Below are 20,734 nucleotides of genomic sequence, written 5' to 3'. Positions count from 1 at the left end.
AAAATACTACAACTTATGTATTTTGAACAGCTGAAGAACTGCTATACTGTCCCTTCCAGCAATCTCTAAGTATTTAGCTCTACCATATATCAGTTTCCCCATATCATTATGTGCTTATATCTCCTCCACACTGGAAGAAAGGTTTTGGATTATTATAGATCTGGAAGCATGAATAAGCCTGGTTGATCACAACTTGCCATGCACCTCAGAAGTGAAATGGACCTCCTTTTAAAGGCATATTAGACAACCTGTGACCCACTGGGTCATTGTTTACTGATATTTTCTTCCCAGATTCCTCAATGCCTTTAACAATGGCAGAACTTCTAATGTACTACTTTCACTGGAAAATTCAGGGAGATAATTAAAATTGTATCTGCACTTGAAAATAGCCCATGTTGAACCATGTAACATAAACATAAGGAGTTGACCACAGAATATGTTTTATAATATTCTGTATTGCATTATGTCATACAAAAGTTTTATGAAGATTCATAAAGTGTTTTATAAAATTTGCCAAATTTCAATTCCATGGCTGTCATGTTTCAGATTTTGAACACATTCTGTAAGATAGACTGTTTGAGGTACCTTTATTCAAAAATTGTTGTCCTACAGAGCAGTTTTCCCAGTTAAAGGTTACAGACACAAGAATTTTGATAGTATATAGATCAGACATGTCAAACATAAGGCCCAGAAGCCGGATGCAGCCCGTGTAGTGGTTTCATGTGGCCTGCAAAGCCATCGTGGAAACAGTGAGGCCAGCCGGGAGTCAATGTACAATTTAGTGGTGGCCATCTTGGCACTTGCCCCAGTGGACCATGCCTTGGCACTTGCCTCAGTCCCACCCCCTTCTGCCAGAGACCCTCAGATCTATCCCACATCCTTGACGCGAATGTAGAACTGGCTACGCCCACCCAGTAGGCCACACCCACTCCATCCACGCTCGCCCAGTAGGCTGCACCCACTCTGGCCACAACCACCCGGCCCCACAATGCTGATGCGGCCCTCAGTAAAATTGAGTTTGACACCCCTGATATAGATCAATTAATTAGCTCTTCCAAATTATGCTTCCCAACTTGCGCTGGATTCTCACAACATAACAGGCTAAAATGTGACTAGAGTATTTGTGGATCACATGTTGAGTTAATTCCAGTAAACTATGGTTCAATTAACTATGCAAGCACATTTATTTTATACACAACAGGCACACATGCACATATATAGGAGGAATTAAATGTAGCAGCTCTGTAAAGTCATTGAAGTCATAGTATTATAGACAGATTATTGTAGTTTACAATTTTTTTTACTGGAAAAAATCCCCACAGTTTTAACAAGTGCAAAAGCTAGAATAAGAGATAGCAGTAGATCTTTGGATAATTTTGCTCCAAGTCAGCATAACTGACATAACTGTCTAATACAGCATAAAAAAACTCTTATTATTCTAGATAATTGAATAAAAAATTGAAAGAAAATATAGAAATGGGTTTAACCAAGAAAACATCTGGGTCTTTATTATTTTGGCTGGCATATGAATGTTACCAGGGAGACAAAGTGGGTAAATGCGTATGTGTGCATCATATAGTTATTTCACAAGTGGCCCAAGTTAACAGATATAATTTTATGCAATGGATACATTTCTCTAATGAGATGCACATAATGTCAATGTGGCTTGTAATAGTTACCTAAGGGATAACCATACAAGTAGAAGCCCATTATTTCTTTATTCTTAGAATATGCATACTGTATACCCCTACATTTCATCTCAACTCTTCATTGGTGGGCCTTGGGATCCTGGCCAAGAATCTAAGTCCTACAAGCTTGTAGCCTGGCATAGTGGAATTGCATGGCTTTCCTTTCATCAAACAACCTGTTAGATAACAGAGGGCACATTATTTCAGGGAAGGTGCAAGAATTGCATCAGCCAGAATTAGACCTTCCATGTACTACCCAGGAATCATAGGAACTATCCAAATTTCTTCTTTAGCATTCATTTTTTGATTGAATAGCTGGATCTCTCATATTTTCATATAGGCAGGTAATATATGTGTACAGAAATACACACTATCATTTCTCTGGATGTACCCAGATCAAATTGGCAATTTTACTATTACAATTTACATATAAAAATACAGCCACTGACATAGTAAACAGGAATATAGATAGTCCCCCTTTTTTTTCTAGGCACCGAAGTAGTTTTGGGGAAAATGATGTCATTTGTTTGTCAAAGTTAAATGGTAACTGCTAAATATTCCAACAAGCTATGTACAATTTATATTACTATATTTCATGTCAAAGTTTTTTTTTGCCTGAAATAAGTTCATTTATTTTTCTCAGATCTCCAAATGACACTGTTGCAGAACCTCTCTGGGCTGGTTGTGCCTGAAAAGGAGAAAGACGTTGTAATTTTAAATATTAAGAACTAAGTGTCAAAAGCAAGATTATACAATATTTGCAGAGATAAGATAATGTGGTTTTATTTAAAAAAAATCAACTAAAAACTCTAATACATACTCTCATTTAGCCACCCCACATATTACAGGGAAGGTAAATATTACCTGTGATTCATGGAATTTCCATCCTATCATGTAATAAATCTGAAATGTCGCTGGTATTGTCCCATCATTATTTCCATACAATTCTGTAAAAGGAAACATTTTGCACTATTTCAGCACAGCAACAAGAAATACAGCAGAAACCTACCTAATCTATTATAAAATAAGTGATCTGTATCTAATTCAAGGTAGCTTCAAATGTATTGGTCCAACTCCCGTGCCAGCAAATTTATCAACTATTAGGAACCATCAAGAGAGAGCATGGGGGAATGCAGGGGCTCATTGGAACCACACCAGCCCTCTTAACATAAATTCCTCTCCCTTTTCTGTTTTGTTTGAGCTGAACACTGTAGTAGGATAGTGATAACAACTCCTTACAATGGCGGTCCATGAGAAGAATCAACAAAGAATGGCAACTTTACTGACTATAGCTTTCCATTTTAAGGCCCATGGATTACATATCTGTGCTGGAATGGTACATTAAATATTTGTGAACTTTTTTGAGTTTTCAATACTTCTGCCTCAATGTGACCTAAAACCTGATTTGTTCGCCCCACAAGTCCTAAAACTGATAAATAAAACCCAATTAAACAAACGAGTCAAACACATTATATTTGCTCATTTATTTACTGAGGAAAATTATCCAAAGCTACATATTTGTAGATGGTAGAAGAATGTGAAATGTTGAGTTACACGTAGTCCTTGACTTGTGACTATTTTCTTAATGGTGCTTTAAAGTTATAACAGCCTCAGAAAAAGTGAATTACAACCTTTCCTCAAAGCTATGATTGTTACACCACCCCATAGTCATATAATTGATTGCAATTTGGGCACATGACAACTGGCTTGCATTTACAACAATTGCAGCAGCTTGCGGTTACATGTTCACAATTTGCAATCTTCTCAGCCAACTTCTGACAAACAAAATCAATTGGGGAAGTTGGATTTGCTTAATGACCATAACAACCACATCAGAATGACTGTAAAATCATATCCAGTCATGTAATGACTTGCTTAAAAACCACATGATCAAAATTATGGTCCCCCAACTGTGGTCATAATTCAGGGACTACACATATTGCTGCCCAATTACTGAAAGCAAATTTTTTCACGAACTTTTAAGCATCACAGAAAATAGAGTGGACTGAACAAGCTTGAAAATATAGAGTGACAGAAATCTAGCTTCAAGTGATAAAAATGAGTTACTTAATGAAAAGTTCATACCTTTATACACTGCTGCAGCTGCCAACATAGTTGCTCTGTGTATCATAGGTTTCCTGTTCCAACAGCAATTACTTTCTCCCATACCTAAAAACAGTTTTAAGCTTTAAAAGAAGATACAGCACACACCATCAGTTGAATATATTTCAGCAATGTGAATAGGATCAGATGACACAAATGTTTTAAAATAACACCAAATATCTTATTTCTGCTTACTCAAAGACGAATTTATCCATCAACAATGAGGTTAACATGCAGGACTGCAGCCCCAGTAAGTAGTCTGTAGTCCAAAAATCTCCTTATAAACTTATATACATTAAGGTTAGTGAACCCAGTGAAAACTAAGACCTATACAAATAAAAAGTACACTTAATACCGGTATGGTTTACCAGTAAACAATTTTCTGTGAAAATGTCTTCAGTACACCTGCAGCAGAAAGCTTCCAACATATACATATATCTTCCTTCTACAACAGAACAATAGTTTATCTGTCACTGGGGAGGTAAACTCCATTAAATTCAGTCTAATTCAAAATTACACTGGTGAGTCAAGTCTAAGCAGAAATGAAAAGCCACTTGATGTATAGTGATAGCTATGTTGTATTTTATATATATATAATATATATATCTCCCGCGTCAAATTGGAAGTGTCTTGGCGATGTTTCAATGAAGTCCCATTCGTCATCTTCAGGCTGGTGTTTTTGGCTTCGTGCTTCTAGGAGCAATGTGTGATCGTAGCTGTTTCTTCCTTTTAACTGCCAGTGGGGATATGAACTGATTGGGTGGGAGCTTGGCTGTGTTCTGATTGGGTGAAGGTGTGTTCTGATTGGTTAGGGGCTTGGCTATGCTCTGATTGGATGGGGGGTTTGGCTGTGCTCTGATTGGAAGGGGGAGTGTTCTGTTTGGGTGGGGGCTTTGTTGTGCTCGGGTTAGTCTGAGTTGCAGGGGGATGTGAGATGGTGAGCTGCGTTGCTGTTGTTTGGCTTCGCATTCGTGGTCATGCCTCATCTTCATGGTGGGTGTCAGTTTGCTTCATGTATGGATTGGAGGGGGTTTAAAGTGGCTAATTATGCAGCTGTGGTCTGGCTTCTGGTTTGTGGTCGTGCCTCATCATCGGTGTGGGTTTGGGTTTGCTTTTTGCGTGGATATGTGGTGGTGATATCCTGTATGGTTTTCGTGAGTGTGGGTCTGGTGTCATTCGTTGTGTACATATATAGGTATATGTATATATACAGTGTATGTATGTGTGTGTGTGTGTGTGTGTGTGTGTGTATGTGTATATATATATATATATTCAATGATGCAATCTTCGATCTCCGCGAAGAGTATACTCCAGTATTTATTGTTAAAACAACATTTAAAACAATAAAAACAGTTATATACAAGATTAAAACAACTTAGCTTTCGCTGGTCCTCTGCCAGCGTCCTCAGAGTGGAGCTTAGGGGGTGGGAAAGTTCTTTTTATCCCCTTGCTGATCCAATTGCCTACTCATTGCCCTCGTGACAGGGCCACTCTTCCTGATTGCCTGTGACTGCCTTAACTATTCCGTCCTCTCTTTTTTGCACTCTAACGTTGTATTTTTCTGCTCTGTCATCCTTGTGCCGTCTCTCCCTCCCTGCGCTGTTATCACTAACACACTCCTCAATCCCTCCTCTCTACCCAATGCAAGGTGCCTCCTCCAATTTGGCACTACACGAGTCCTATTGGGCTGCCGGTCTGCCTGCCGTTTTTGTATTCCATTGCCAGTTCCTATCTCATCTCCCTCCTCCAACTCCCCTCCTCTCCTAGCCTGCCGATTCATACACCCTTTGTTGTCCATTCCTGTCATCCTTCCCCCCCTTCCTTCAACCCTCCCACCTGTTGATTAACATATTGCTCCTGCCTTTCATCAACCATTCCTATTGATGTTCTCTTCCTCAATGTCTTTTCCTTCCTGATCCGCTGCTCTACCTGCTGTTCCTGTTTACCCTCCTCCCCCACTGTCCATCTTCCCCTCTCCAATGTCCTCCCCGTAATTTATTTATTTATTTATTTACAAATATTTATATGCCGCCCAATCCCAAAGGACTCAGTAATCTGCTGACTTGCCTGTTGTTCACCCATTTCTGTCCATTCTATGTGTGTGTATATATATACACACACACACACACACACACACACACACATACAGAGTATACACACAAATATGCATACACATACAGAGAGAGAGAGGGAGGGAGAGGGAGAGAGAGAGGGAGAGAGAGAGGGAGAGAAACCAGCTTTTTTCAACTGTTTCTGGAGGAAGGAAAGTGCATGGTGTGGTACAGCAGGGTACAGCTTTTGGGGGCACACATGCAATGCTGTGATGCCTGTAGAAAAGAAGTAGGGTTTGTGCCCCAATTATGCTTTTGTCATCTGATCCCCTGCCCCTTTCTCCTTTGCCATCCCCCTCCAGATGGTGCCACAAAGTGGTGAGCATGGAGAATGGGAGCTGTGGGTTCTAAGAGATAAATTGCTCTAATTCTCACTCCCCAAACTTGGAGAATGTCCCAAAATAATACCCCTCTCCCAATTTGAGCACTTTGCTATTAACCTCTTTATTATAATTTCAAAATTCTGCCTATAGGTTTACCACTCATTTTAAAAATGTGAGCATAGCATACGGAAGTTTTAATGTTTGAATATAAATAAGTTAAACACAATATTCAGAACTGTATTCTATCAATCTTAACAGGGTATGAAAAAGTAGACTGCAAGGGTAAATTATTTTATGCAGTCCTGAAATGTATGTTATTTCTATATTTATATACTTTTCATTAATTTCTCCTGAAAGAGTGTATTTATTCTCATCAATATACTTCACAGTTCAATAATAAAGCCATAAACCCTAATTTACTGTATTTCTCCAAATGAAGTCAAATTACTTTGGTAGCTCAGTATTTTTTTTTTAAAAAAAAAACCTGGAACTTGCCTTGTAGATCAGCCATAATTTCAAACATTCCTGGGTAGTTAACTTGGATTTCATCTGAATCCTGGAAATAGTAAACAGATTTTTGACAATCACTAGAAAAAAACACATTAATTCTAAAAATGGGACCTCAGAAATAAATAAATGAGGTCAAACTGAACATTGCTAATGATGTTCTCTCCATCTTACATCCCACTGCATATCATAGAATACTTTTTTTATTGAACTGGAGAAGCATCTATCAATAAAATGCTAACATTGCACATTGATAGAAGAATAATCTGTTTCAATAAGAAACAAAAAGTACAGCAAACCCCAACAAATGATGGTTTTACTCCAGGTTATTAAAAGAGTAGTAGTCCAGCAAGCTTGTGAAACAGAAACCTGAGGCAATAGCTAGGAGAGAGACACTGGGCTTGTATACCACACTAAGGCTTATCATGGTTTGATTGGCTACTGTAAATCAAAGACTGGGAGTTGGTGCTGTGTGTAAACCTAGACAAAATAGTTCATTTGATAAGCTATGGCTTATTAAAATGTGTTACTAAAAATCATCCCCTCCCCTGCTTTCTTTCAGTCCCCGGGATAATAAAGTTGGGGGACTTCAACCCAACTTCTTTCTGCCAGGGAGCTGGGGCAGCCCAGGGGTTCATAACCACAAAAACAACTACAGGCCTGACTAACTTATTAAGGGCCTGATGTACATGAAAGGTCATACACTAGATCTAGTTTCTGATGTGGGCAGACACAAACCAATTGGAAAATGGGGGGGGGAGGGAGGAGGAGATTTAATTTCACCACTTCTCATAGGGGATATTTTCTTATTATCATTTCAATTTATATGCTGCCCAATTCCCAACAATTCTAGGCAACTGCAATGAAAACATTTTGTTTGTTTTAAAAACAAACAAAATAGCTGTACAGAGTAAAGATAACAAGGATGCCAAAAAAGAAGAAGATGGAAACAATTAAAAACAAATCCACACAATGGACAGGGTGGCTCACTCATCCTTACCAGTCAGATTATTCTCTGCTGCCATGGAATTTTACTATGACCCCACTTTCTCCACAGTGGGAAAAGATGGGTCAGAGGGCATTTGGGGAATCTCCCAAGAGTCTGGTATGCAGTTTGATTATGATCACCCATTGGAATAATGGGAGCATGTAGGGAGCTGGACTAGATTGCACTGGGGCAACCTCTCTCTGCCTGGAGATCCACTGCAGTTTCTTGGTTTACTGAGATGAGAGACATGAAGTAGTTGAGAAGATACCTCAACACAGCTGGAAGGCCCACTTCAGGTCTGACTGGACACTGATACAAGCTCATGTTTAGTAGCAAAACCAAAATATTTTGCCATCCTACTGCCATCCAGCAGCCCTCATAATGCAACTTGCTCCTTTCTCAAGAATGTTTGACAAGACTGGCATCTGAAGGGTTGCTGTGAAGACTTAGCGTTAAAACTGCTTATATTTAAGAGGAGCTAGGCTTCACCTGGACCAACACACTAATTTGAGGGATGTCCTCTTGTGGTCTGGAATCATTATGAGTTTCTAAATTCCAAGGAAGCAGATAGAACATCTGCAATGCCAGTTCCACCACTTCTTAGGTGGGTCTCTGTTCTTGATAGCTGGCTAAGGTTTTCTATGAGATGGCAGGAAGCTGGATTGAAGCAGTAATCAGTCCTTCCTTGAGTGAAGGATTGTTTCCCTCGCCTCTTAAAGAGTAGTGTGCCATCAACTTAATAAACCTTTATTCAAGCCAACTATTTTGGATTTTAGATCCATCCCCAACCTTTCTTTTCTAGGAAATGTTGTGAAGAGAAAGGTGCCTCTACACTGTACAGCCTTAGAGGAAACAGATTATTTAGATCTTTAGAAATTGTATTTATCATGTTTGGTGATGTCTGGAATTGGGGAAGCACAACCCTCCTTGATCTCTTTTGGTACCATTGATCATAGTATCCTACTGGAATGTCTCTGAAAGATTGTAGAAGAGTACATTCAATTACTTTGGTTAAATGAACAGGATAAGGAAACTTGAACAATCTGAGACTTTGAAGTCCTTCTGCCAAAATCCAGGAGACTTCAGCAAGTAAAGCTCTTCTCCCTCAGATCTCGATCCATGGAGATGTCTATCAGAGAGGGCAGGTTCAGGTTTGGCCAAGTTTCTATAGATCAGCTGCAAAAGTTAAGTATATTGGTTCCAGTTCATAGTCTGGTTCCCATGACTACTTTACCTTATGGCCTAAGTTGTACTTTATTACAACTTAAAGATTTCTTTCAGTCAAAACAAGATAGCAATAGTGATTAACATCTGTTGTAGTTTTCTGGAATGTTTCTTCCTTGTAATGGATAATTACCACTGTCAGTGTGTTGAAGCCAGCTCTTCCCAGTAGATGTCCTAGGTCACTCACTGCTGTAAAAGGAGACACATGTGGAGAAAATCCACCTTCTCTTTCTAGTTCTGCTAGTTGCAAAGAGCAGCGAAGTTCAAAGAGTGTATCTCCCCCAAACATAGAACCAATAAATACTCCATCAGGTTTAAGGACTCGGTGCACCTAAAATCATAATTAAACCAGGCATTATCTAATATATCCTTACCTACATTTTGGTGCTAAAGTCTTACTTCAAAGTAAACTCCACCAATCTCATAGTAATGCATCATGCCAATGAAAGTCACTATACAAATACTTAGACCTACTTCATTCTTAAATTCCACAAAATCTCATTGGACATGTAACACAAGAAATATTTAACTAGTGCATTTGCAGAAATGAACAGAATTGGAAGGGGCCATTCAGTTTGGTGTACGACTTCCAAGTTACACATCTCAATTGTTAGGAAATGTATAACATGGAATAAATTCAGCAATAATTTGCCCCCAAACATATGGATCAATATTCTGATACAGAAGTGAGCAATCTTTTTGACTCTGAAAATTATATGTAGATGTAGCTACAGGTCAGGGATATATAGCAATAATACACACACATATGTATATGCATGCAAAAAAGAGGCATTCCCCAAAACAGACAGCAGGCTCTTTTTCAAATGAGGAAGAATAAATATATGGATGGGACTTCTGGGAGAAAAGACTTTCTCCTGTATCCAGTGATCTTACTTTAGCCAAGATTTTCCAATAGCAATAGCACTTAGACTTAGATACTGCTCCACAGTGCTTTACAGCAGCAGCCTCCAACCTTTTGGGCACCAGGGACTGGTTCCATGGAGAGAGGTTTTTCCACTGACAGGAGAGGGCGTGACTTTGCATACTGCCTGCATCCCATGGATGGGGCTTCACTTGTTTGCGTGGCCCGGTTTCTGGCATGCCGTGGACCGGTGCTGGTTGATGGACCGGGGGTTAGGTACTCCTGTTTTACAGCACTCTCTGAGCAGTTTACAGAGTCAGCATATTGCCCTGAACAATCTGGGTCCTCATTTTATTGACCTCGGAAGGATGGAAGGCTGAGTCAACCCTGAGCTGGTCAGGATCAAACTCCTGGCAGTGGGCAGAGTCAGCTTGCAATGCTGCATTCTAACCACTGAGCCACTAAAGCTCCAATATTGTAATCCACAGGGAAAAAGCGCAAATCTTGAGATAGGATGGGAGAGTAAGAAAGGAGTAAGAAAACTGCATTTCTGCTGTTGTTGCTGCTGCTAGTAGCTATCAGAACAGCAATCTTTATTTTCCAATCTAGCAAAGAAAAGAATGTGGACCATCTGGGTTGTATAGAGTAACCCAAGTTGCATGTGGGCTATGGATTACTGAATCCTGCCCTGGGCTGAACTGAACTTTACCCAGTTTATTAACTGCGAGCGGGTGAATACACTACAGACTAAATTTGCAGGTAGTCCTTGACTTATGACTATTTGTTTGACTGTTCAAAATGATGACCATCTTGGAAAAAATGACTTACAACCTGTCTTTGATGTTACCACTGTCGTACTACAGCTGTTATCATATTATTGCAATTTGGATGCTTGACAACCGGGTTGCATTTATGATGGTTGTAGAGTCTTCTGATCATGAAATCACAATTTGCAACCTTTCCAGCGGGATCCAACACTAAGCAAAGTCAATTGGGGAAGCTGGATTTGGCTTATTGACCAGTTGATTCACTTATCAATCAGGTGATTCACTTAACAACTGTGGTGATTTGCTTAACAATCATGGTAAAAAAATGTTTGTAAAATCAGATCTGATCACATGATGGCTTGCTTAAAGACTACTTTGCTTGGTGACTGAAATTCTGGTCCCAATTATAGTCATAAGTCAAGGACTACCTTTATAGAATGCAAGACATAATATTACAGGATAGTATCTCTTCCAACAATATGGTTTCTGTGGGAAATAACCTAAAGGAGGCTATTTTACTCCACCCCTTTTCTTTTTTCTTTGCTTTGCCAACTCACATTCAATATATCATAGCTATTAGCCATGCACAATTCTTGCTGAGTTTAGCTTGCTTGCTCTGACAAATCTGTTGCTGCTTTAGGAATACACTGATGTAGTTTCCTTGGCAACTGCAAGGATGTAGCTTATTACTGCCACCTTCTGGGATGTCATTTCAACCTCTCAGTCTAGTCCCCAGTCTTCTTGTCCCTCTCTCATCACAAAACTGGGCCTGAACCAGCTTAGCTTCTGAGCCCAAGCAAGGTAAGTCGGGAGCTGCCACCTGCATACTAAACAATGGTTAAGATGAAGTGTTATTGTCACCACTATATTAATACTTAACAGGGAGGGAACAGGTGTACTTACTTCATGCAATGCTTTGGGAAGATCATTGACCCAATGCAAACTAAAAAGTAATTACAATAGAAAACAAGTTAATAAAAGGCAAAAAACTCTCTCACCACTGTAAATTTTAGATAGCAAGGGCAGATTGGTATATTGGCACAAGAAAAATATATGCAGCACACCAGAGATGCATTTGCGCAACTCGCCAACATCTTAAGTAACATAAATGCACATGGTATCCTTTCTGCTATGCATCTCACCCAAAATTTCAGTTTCAGTGTATTGTGCAAATTCAAAACAGGTACCATCCCTTTAACTTAACTACTTAGTAAAATAGAGGGTAGTATTCAAGGACTCGTAAACGTTTCTCTTTTTTTTTTTACTGCTGATAACACACCACATTTTCTAAAAGAGTGTTCTGGAAAGGCTGCAGGAGTACACATAATAAAGTCCATTTTCTTTATATTAATCTTCTGGCCTCTCAATTATAAATTACCACGCTTGTTCTTATAGCAGGCCAGAAATTGTAGATGATGACCAGGCTGAGCCTAAGGGAAGGGTTAAATGCATCCTCAGTCATGAGTCCCTTGGCGCCCACAAGAGATCTCAGTCTAGCCTACCTTGAATTCCATTGACTCTTATCTATCGCCAAATTGCTTTGACCATTAGTAGTTCAGATTCTTGTAGAGAGCTTAAGCTTGCAATGAATCTTTGTACTCATTTGAACTGCCCAAATCTTTTGATTTTCCTGGCAATAGATAGATGTTATACTAACACACAAAACTGCAACCTCAGGAACAGTTTTAGAACCCAAGGGTCCCAATTACAAAAATCACTATTCTCATTATAAATGTTTCTGTCTGCTTTAACTCAGTTGTTAATTACCTCAGACTGCTGACAACAAGATTAAATGTGTTTTCTTTGAAAGGGAGAAATTCTTCATCCGCTATGATATTGACTCTTGGTATTTCTGAATCTAGTGTGTTTTTCTAAATCAGGTTAGAAGAGAAATAATTGAGGACTCCAGTTAAGACAATTCAACTTTTCAGTAGCATGACTTAATATCTGACAAATATCATGCAAATCTTACCAGAGCAATTTCAGCCACATCTGATTGAAAAAGCCTTCCAACAACATCCTAAAAGAAAAATAAGTGGTAAATAACATAGTTATTTTATTGATTTTATTTAGGAAACTTAGGTAAGTTTAATTAGCCAGAGGAAAATTAAGAGTAGCATGTATGTTGCATGTGATCAGGCCTTGTTTTGGCTAAACATAATACTATATATATGCACCATTAAACTATTTATTTGCATTCATTATGTTGTTAAAAATAATACTTTTGAAACATTTTATTTTAAATAATTGATCTATGGAACTACTGCTACCAGTCTAAAACTAGCCACAAACATTTTTGAAAAATCAGGTATTTTGGAATTCAAACCATGCTCAAAACAGACCTCTAGTTCTTTATCTGAAGAAAACCATTTTAATTAGCTGGGAAATGTTTCTGATCAGACATAAAGAAGAAAATACAATTAAAATGTATTCTGCCTTCTCTTGAAAACCCCACGTATTCGAAGTCATGGCAATTAATTCCAACCTTCTGCATAATTATTTAAGATTCCAACTGAACCAATGAGGTTTACTTTTTATGACCACACAGTACAGTATGTCAAAAAGCTGAAACAATGAGATACAATATGATTAAACAGGAGTGACATTTGTTATATCTTATTTTTAGCATGCAAGAAAGGCTCGATTGCTTAGTCCAGTTGTCTGATTCAAATTTACAAGATTAGGCAGGTTCCCACAACCTATTAAGTCATAATGGGATCTGTCTAGCTTCACCTTCATGTGTTGAAGAAATCCAATCATTCTGGTTTATAACCCATGGTTTATTATTTTGATGTATTGTGTAAATCAGCCAAGTGTGATTTCAATAGAAGAGAAGATTCTTATTTGTTAAGCAATCCACAATCTCACAGGTTGTACTGTACGTACAAAACCAAGCTACAAAAAGCTTAATACCTTGTTTAAATGCTGAGCAATGTAGCTTCGCCCACACCCAAGGTCCAAAGCAAGGGGAAATGACCTTAAGAATGAAAAATAGAATAGGATTAAGATGCAAAACTGTAAATCAATGATCTACTTTAACCAAAACTTCAAAGATATATTGTCTCCTTGAAGCTGGCTGACATATAGCTTAAACTGATAGCTGCAACAAATGGAAACCAGAACGCTTCTTTCACAGCAGAAAACCTTTCTGCTTTTAGGATTATTAATAGATTTTAAATTCCCTCTAAAACTGAATTAAGCATATTGTAGGGCTTATACTATGGTTCTGTTTCCTGGTTGAAAAGTATGAGAATATTTCTCAAATCTGGGTTAGTGTGGTTGGTGAAGACTTCCAGAATCCCAAATCCAGGATGGCAGTATGCCATGAAACTGGAGGCTTCAGGCTTGCCCAGTCTTCTTTGATATGCAGGGTGAGAACAATGAATAGTGCTTACAGAGGGATTTGAGCTTCATCTAAGTTATATTAATAGGCAGAGATTCTGGTTAAATGGGAACACAGACGACAGTGTATTTTGTGATGTCTCTACTCAACAGCCTTAGCCAACACTATTTTTATAGGAAAAAGGATGTTAGGTTTTAATCACTGATTGCACTTGTGGTTACTTCAATCAAACATGCCTATCTTTAGCAATGGTTTTACAACATCTTTTAGCTTCATGAGCATCAAAACTCCTTTTCAGAGGACTAGATTTCTTTCGATGGGGGCGTGATTCACTTCTACAATCCTACGTCAAGAAGATCAAGTTTTGAGAATGGCAACCAAAATATACAAATGTACAGGAAAGACCCTCCTCAAACTCACACCCAATTGAAATAACTGACGCAGCTGAGTCAAATCAACTGATTATCCTAGAATTTCACATACTTTTAAAATATTGCCTCGATATTTACAGTACAGATTTGACATAGTGCATGTTTGTGCTGTATGTTGTTTGCTTAATGAGAATCTTTTTTTATCTTACATGAAGCTCTGATCACACTGTAGGTCACAATACTTTAAGATTATAGATAATGCTAAAGATGAGTCTGCTATCTAAGGGGCAGGGCTTTAAGATAGGTGAGAGACATCTGACCAAGCTTCTGTTCAGAAGAAGACAGAGCAACCCAGTTCCATCTGCCTCATGGATCAGAAATTCCTCATCCTCATTTTTTAGCACTGCCAAGATAAAATGAAAAGAACTCCAAATAACAAATAAAATAGAATAAAATTACATTATACATATAAATAAAATTTAGATTATATAGACAAGACACATCATTTTGTAGAATAAAAACACGAGATAAAATCTTACTTGGCTATGTCAAACACACGATCGGCCATCCTACCACCGACCTAGAATACAGAAAAAAAAGTCTATTAAAATATAGACCCTGGAGACTTTCAAGAAGAGACTGGACAGCCATTCGTCTGAAATAGTACAAGTCTCCTGCTCTAGCATGAGTTGGACTAGATGAGCTCCAGAATAAGATGATCTATTCTATTCTATTCTATTCTATTCTATTCTACTCTATTCTATTCTATTCTATTCTATTCTATTCCATTCCATTCCATTCAACTCCACTCCACTCCACTCCTCTATTCCATATTTTTTGCAATCGTAATATTTGGTATTAGGATTGGGAGAAAATGTTGAAACTATTACAGAATTCACACTTCATGCCAAGCCACAGCATTAGGTTTACCAGAAGTACACTGTAATAATCCAGATGACCACTAGAGTTGTTTCTTATTCTTTGCTGCCATCATGTTTTCTAAAAAAGATCTGCATCCTAGTTGTGATAGTTCTATCAATGGAATTGGTTCACAGTACCAAATTTAGTATCCAACGCATTTTGATGCAAAAAAATTATCCTGGAACTCTTGTTTGTTTGGTACTCAACACACAAACTAGAACTTTCCGGTGTTGGCTGCCTTGTGACTCACTACATTATTCCTTATAGGAAAAATTTTCTTGGTACTCATCATTTTTGGTACTCATCGTGCCTCCTGAAATCAATTAGCAATGAGTACCAAGGTACCACTGTACTCACTGTGCTGTATAAATTTGCACAAGCAGTTTGTGTTAAATTGTAAATCATGAATTTTGTATTGATGCAACGTGTGTATATTTCCATTGCAATTTACTCAACATAACAAGATTGAACAAATTATGGTATTTAAAGATAAACTGCAATTTATAAACATTTTTGCTATCAGCTTATTAATTTTCAGGGATCTTTTGTCTTTTGATAGCATTGTGTGTTTTTTAGTGTCATCAATATTTTGAGTTAGTGTTGACTCATGGCATTGCCTGGACAAGTCCCTGTAGTTTTCTTGACAAAGCTTTTCAGAAGTGGTTTGCCTTTGCCTCTCTCCTAGGGCTGAGAGAAAGTGTGTGGCCCAAGTCAGCCAGCTAGCCTTGTGCTTAAGACAGCACTGCAAATCAAAATCTCCAGGTTTCTAGCCTGGTGCCTTAACTATAAGCAATTCTTGATTTACATCCATGGGGGGGGGGTTGTTGGGGGGGACCAGTAGTTCCATTGCTAAGCTAGGCAGTTAACTGAATTGTGCCCAATTTTACTTTTTTGTCTTAGTTGTTAAATGGATCATAAATACATGGCAGTTGCCAAGCGCCTGAATTTTAATCACATCACCGTGGAAATGGTGCAGTGGTCATGTCATATATCATTTTTTTCAGTGCCTTTGTAACTTTGGATGCTCACTAAACAATTGGTTGTAAGTTAAAGACTACTTGCATATGTAACTGCCTGGTTTTTGTTTTTTTTCCCCCCATTTTAAGCTTACACAAAACTAAAGTGCTGCTTTAGCAAATCAAAAGTTTTTACATCTCAACTACCAAAGTAAGGTCAAAGTGAAAACAAAATCAAAACGACCTTGAATCTAACCCCAGCAATTTACTTAATGTTATTGGGGTCATTAACCAATACAAGATAAATATTCAAAATATCCCAAACTAAATCGACAATGCCGGAATAGTTAAGAAAAGTACATACAGACACCACATCCCAAATGGCTAAAGAACAATATGAAATCAAAATAGGCTAAAAGGTTTGCTCAGGCTACACATGTACCGTATTCCCCAGCAATACTTGGAGGCTAGATTGCTTGGGGCTTTCCTCTGACAACAGAACTATAAAGTGAGAGGATCCTTGGTGCTCTCTGAGCTTGCTTGTTTTCTTGCAGACGTTTCATTGCCCTAACTAGGTAACATCATCAGTGCTAGAGTATTTTCAATACTTTCCAAGGCACAGCAAGAATAGGGAGAGACCTCTCCTCTCGCCCCTTCGCCTCTACCTCTTCCCGTAGGTACTCGCAGCGCTCCGCGTGAAGCTGCCCGGCTGCCCAATTCTTTTGCTTCCTCTTCATCTGCCGGTCGAAAGGGCTGAGGGCTCCAGGCCCCGTAGCGGGACGACACCCCACAGCCCCGGGCGCCGAAGGGGCGAAGCGGCGGCGGAACCAGAGACTGCTAGTAGTAGGTGTGCCTCTCACCGCGGCTGACTGCAGACGGCAAAAACCCGATGCCCGCAGAAACGCCCTCGCTTCCATTGCTCCGCCGGCGCCAGCTTTACAAAGCCTACTAGAGCTAGAAAAGAGAAAGGGGGCGAGAGCAACAAACGCATATCGGGTTCGCAATATCCGCCTGCGTCGAGTTCAGGTCATTTCTGCCCGCTAGCTTGGAGCTAGAGGGAGCTGCAAATCTATTTGAAATAAATGGGAGGAGGTGCTTATTCACACTGCGTAGCGGAAATTCGTATATTTTTTAAAATAACCCTGACGGCGAAGTTTCTTAAGTTGTCGCAAGATTGCTATGTAGTGTACAAGCTTTCTTGACTGTGCAAGTGGGTTAAAATTCGGGAAGAAGGGAAGGAAAGGCAGTAGGTGCCTGTATCAGTTACAGACAGGGTTTACATTATGTGCGAAACCAACCAATTGGTTTATTCAATAAACCATAAACAAATAAGGATTTAGCATGAAGTGTGAAACCAATCCTGACCTGCTTTTGCATGACACTCAGAACCACCAACTCACTTTCCCTCTGGCTTCTAGGAAGAATAATAGTTTGCAATTTCTGCTGACTTGCACCCTAGGGAAATAATCCAGATACTGACTTAGAAGTTCTGTTTATATTATTTACACATTTAACGCATCGTAGCTATTGAACTAAGCCAATTGCTAGGATTCAGCAACATCCTGAAACAAAAGAGTTCTCACTGGCTCTGTTTACATGACATATTGAGCTTCAAATTACCCAATCAAATTACCCAATCTATAATCAGTGTTTATAGAGGCGTGCAAATCGTGTCTAAGAAACCTAAGTTGTGATTGCCTTCTCTTTCAGCCTCATTGTATAGTTAAAATATTGCAGCACTGCATCTCTGAGCTCCAATATTTATGGTGAAATGCACTACAATGTTATTGTAAGTCATATTTCTGTGCCCCGTTGTTATACAGAGACAGGAACCGAATTACAACTGCATGCCTAAGTCTTTGCTCCAGCATAGATGACAGTGCTGGTCTTATGCTGAAGGATAAATTACAGCCTACGTTCAACCAGTGCTTCTTGGATGTGTGTTATAAAAACAAAAACGATAGAGTTGTTGAGGGAGTTCATTAAAATCCAGATTTTTAAAACGACCCAAAATAGTAGACTCAAATTCCCTTTAACGTAGTAATTCTTTGAAATAATCAGCACGCGTTTGGTCTGATAGCTTCCAGAGAGACCACGCTTCCTCTCCCCCAATCTCCGTTACCTTTACGGAGTTAAGAGAAATTTGTCTCTTTCCAGTCGCCGTAGGAAATGACGTAAATTTTCTGCGCACGGAAGTCTTTTCGATCCGTGTGATCAACGCGAGGTCTGTATAGGTGAGTGGAAATATTGGTAGACTAGAGCAACTGACACGTAATTAAGTAAGTGTGATTTTTACTGGGGAGCAGTAAAACACGCGAGGGTGTTTTCTTTCTTTTGTGTTGCCTTGTGGCTCAGGTATAGCTAATCGGATCTTGACTTTCATTTCCTTTCGCGTTGCACGTTGTTTATGCTAAATCTTTGTTAAGTGAACAGTGGGTTCAACTCTGATTCCCGCAACACGATAAACTAGAATGTAGTTGTTTGATATTAACTAACGAGAAATAACTGCTGCGTTGCTAGATTCTCAGTTAAAATACACTAGTACCTGTTACTTCCATGCATGGTGTATTGGTTAGGATCATGAAGCCCTGTTTTCAAATCTCAGTACTATACATTTATTGCTTGGTTTTGGCCAGTGTTTAAATCCTATCCACCCAACAATATATCAGTGGAAGGTAATATGAGAAAGGATCTTGACTGTACTGCTTTGATCTTCTAATAAACAATGTAAGTGTAACATATACCGTGATAAATGCATAGTACATATTTATTCAAATCTGTTAGGTTTAATATGCATATAAATGGAACCAAAGGATGAAGCAACTTGAAATCTTGTTCAGTGTTATTTAAATTTATGTGCCTCAACATAGGTGGATGTAATATGATATCTAATGTTATTCTTAATTGACCTAAAAATGTTGGATGCCTCTAAGGGCAACAAACAGTTCCTCATAGGACCTAGATACTGAATTTATTACATCCCTAATTTAAAATCACAGATATTAGGTCTGAGAGTATGTTTATGTAAAATTTTGTTTGGCTGCATTTATTAACTGAATATATTTTATATCTATTGCATATTTGCAGCATAATATCACACTATGATTTGAACTATTTAGAGCACACACTCAGTGGCTGTAGTAGCTACACATCTCAGGAAAAATATTTTAAGACTACTGTATTCTGCTGGTGGGTAGTACCACGTTTCCCCAGACTTGGGATGGTAGCATTCTGACAGCTATCCAAGCTGTAAAAGGATACTGCTGAGTCAGCAGATAATACAATAGTTGCATGAATTATTAATTTCAAAAGATTTTTTCCCAGGCAATAATATCCCATCTTTGAGATGGCATGACTAGACCAGTAGAAGGGTAAGCTGAAACCACTCAGTTCTTTTATCTTAATTTGCTGTCTGGCTTAAAACAAGAAAATTAGTGAAACATTTCACATTAGTATAGCAGCCATCAGAGATATTTCAGTTTCTACTTTTACTTTTTAGGAGACTTTTGTGAAAATGTGGCTCCTATTCCACCTGCCCCATTTCCTGGGAGAAGTGGATCAGCCTATATTCATATACTTTTTGATGATGTCTAAATTAAACTACAATTTTACAGAAGGTTAAACATTAGAGTGGAAGGAGGAGGATTGAATGTGTTTTCCTATTTATGATATGCTTCTCTGAAAATCTTATCAAAAGTAATGTTTTTAGTCTTATGGAATGCGGCTTTTTAATTTTTTATAACTTTATTAAGGTTCAACAAAAGATAAAATATAAGGAAGCAGAAAAAAGGAGCGAAAGAAAAGATGAAAAAAGCAATATTAGAAGTGCAGAAAAGAAAAAAGGAAGAAATAGAAAAAGAGTAACTTCCACCTTTTTTCAGTACAGATAAAAATATAAAATAGATTAACCTCTTACTCTGAAATTAATAATGCACAATATTTTTATAATCATAAACAATTCTAATCTTCAAATTCCAGAAGTTCCATTATTTCAGTTTCAAGCAAAACATCCAAAAGTGGTTTCCAAACAAAAAGCCAGACAGTCTTCTCTTAAACCAAAGTAGTTAATTTTTCCATCTCAGCCAATTTCATTAACCTCATCCATTTTTCCATTGTAGGAATCTTTCCACAATAAAAGTCTTCGCTGCTATTGTAATATATAGAAACAAAATCCCATACTTTCTTTCAGTCTATTCACCAAGCCTTAAAGGAAAATCTCTGGTTTTATTTGTACATTTATTTTAAGAATTCTCTGAATTAAAGTACGTACGGTAACTGATCCCAATATTTCCTAGCTTTGTTACATGTTCACCTAAGATGATAAATACTGCCTTCGTATTGATTGCATTTTTATCATATATTTGACACTCCCTCATACATCTTTGAAAATTTATCAGGTCAGTGATACTTCGTCTTATGAAAAGATGAATAGGATTTGTACACTAATGGTGAGCATGTTATCACTTAAAATGTACAAACTTTTATTGAAAATGAATATGGAACATGAATGAACATGAACGACATGATTAAATGGGCTAAAGTTTTTGGATACAATATAATGTCTGATCAA

At 38.3% G+C, this 20,734-nt stretch overlaps 2 protein-coding genes across 5 annotated transcripts in view; one reads left to right on the top strand and one right to left on the bottom strand.

Annotated features, from left to right (window-relative positions):
* Positions 1–1,160: 1,160 nt before the first annotated feature.
* On the bottom strand, positions 1,161–17,250 carry NDUFAF5 (NADH:ubiquinone oxidoreductase complex assembly factor 5). 2 transcript variants are annotated; one of them, XM_039320471.1, is made up of 11 exons: positions 16,830–17,250; positions 14,827–14,867; positions 13,487–13,550; positions 12,546–12,593; positions 12,341–12,444; positions 11,477–11,516; positions 9,078–9,275; positions 6,721–6,781; positions 3,774–3,857; positions 2,553–2,635; positions 1,161–2,376 (listed from the first exon to the last, which is right to left on the bottom strand). In XM_039320471.1, exons 1-11 carry the CDS (start codon positions 17,079–17,081, stop codon positions 2,287–2,289), a joined length of 1,065 nt encoding a protein of 354 aa, XP_039176405.1. In that variant the 5' UTR covers positions 17,082–17,250; the 3' UTR covers positions 1,161–2,286. The 2 variants fall into 2 exon arrangements, with proteins under 2 accessions (XP_039176405.1, XP_039176406.1); XM_039320472.1 differs by having other exon boundaries at positions 16,777–16,879.
* Positions 17,251–18,342: 1,092 nt separating this feature from the next.
* The window catches only part of ESF1 (ESF1 nucleolar pre-rRNA processing protein homolog), a 51,670-nt gene continuing 49,278 nt past the window's right edge, over positions 18,343–20,734 (top strand). Inside the window, exon 1 of one of the 3 annotated variants that reach the window (XM_039320468.1) lies at positions 18,343–18,398. The gene's annotated coding sequence lies outside the window, so the exon portion shown is untranslated. Of the gene's footprint in view, positions 18,444–20,734 lie in introns of all 3 variants that reach the window. The other 2 variants (XM_039320470.1, XM_039320469.1) reach the window with 2 other exon arrangements.

Source organism: Crotalus tigris, unplaced genomic scaffold, assembly GCF_016545835.1.
Source record: "Crotalus tigris isolate CLP2741 ecotype Arizona unplaced genomic scaffold, ASM1654583v1 scf7180000023639.2272817, whole genome shotgun sequence".
In the NCBI taxonomy this organism is placed as follows: Eukaryota; Metazoa; Chordata; class Lepidosauria; order Squamata; family Viperidae; genus Crotalus; species Crotalus tigris.
Note: the sequence above shows the minus strand (reverse complement) of the source record. Positions and strands in the feature narration are given on the sequence as shown.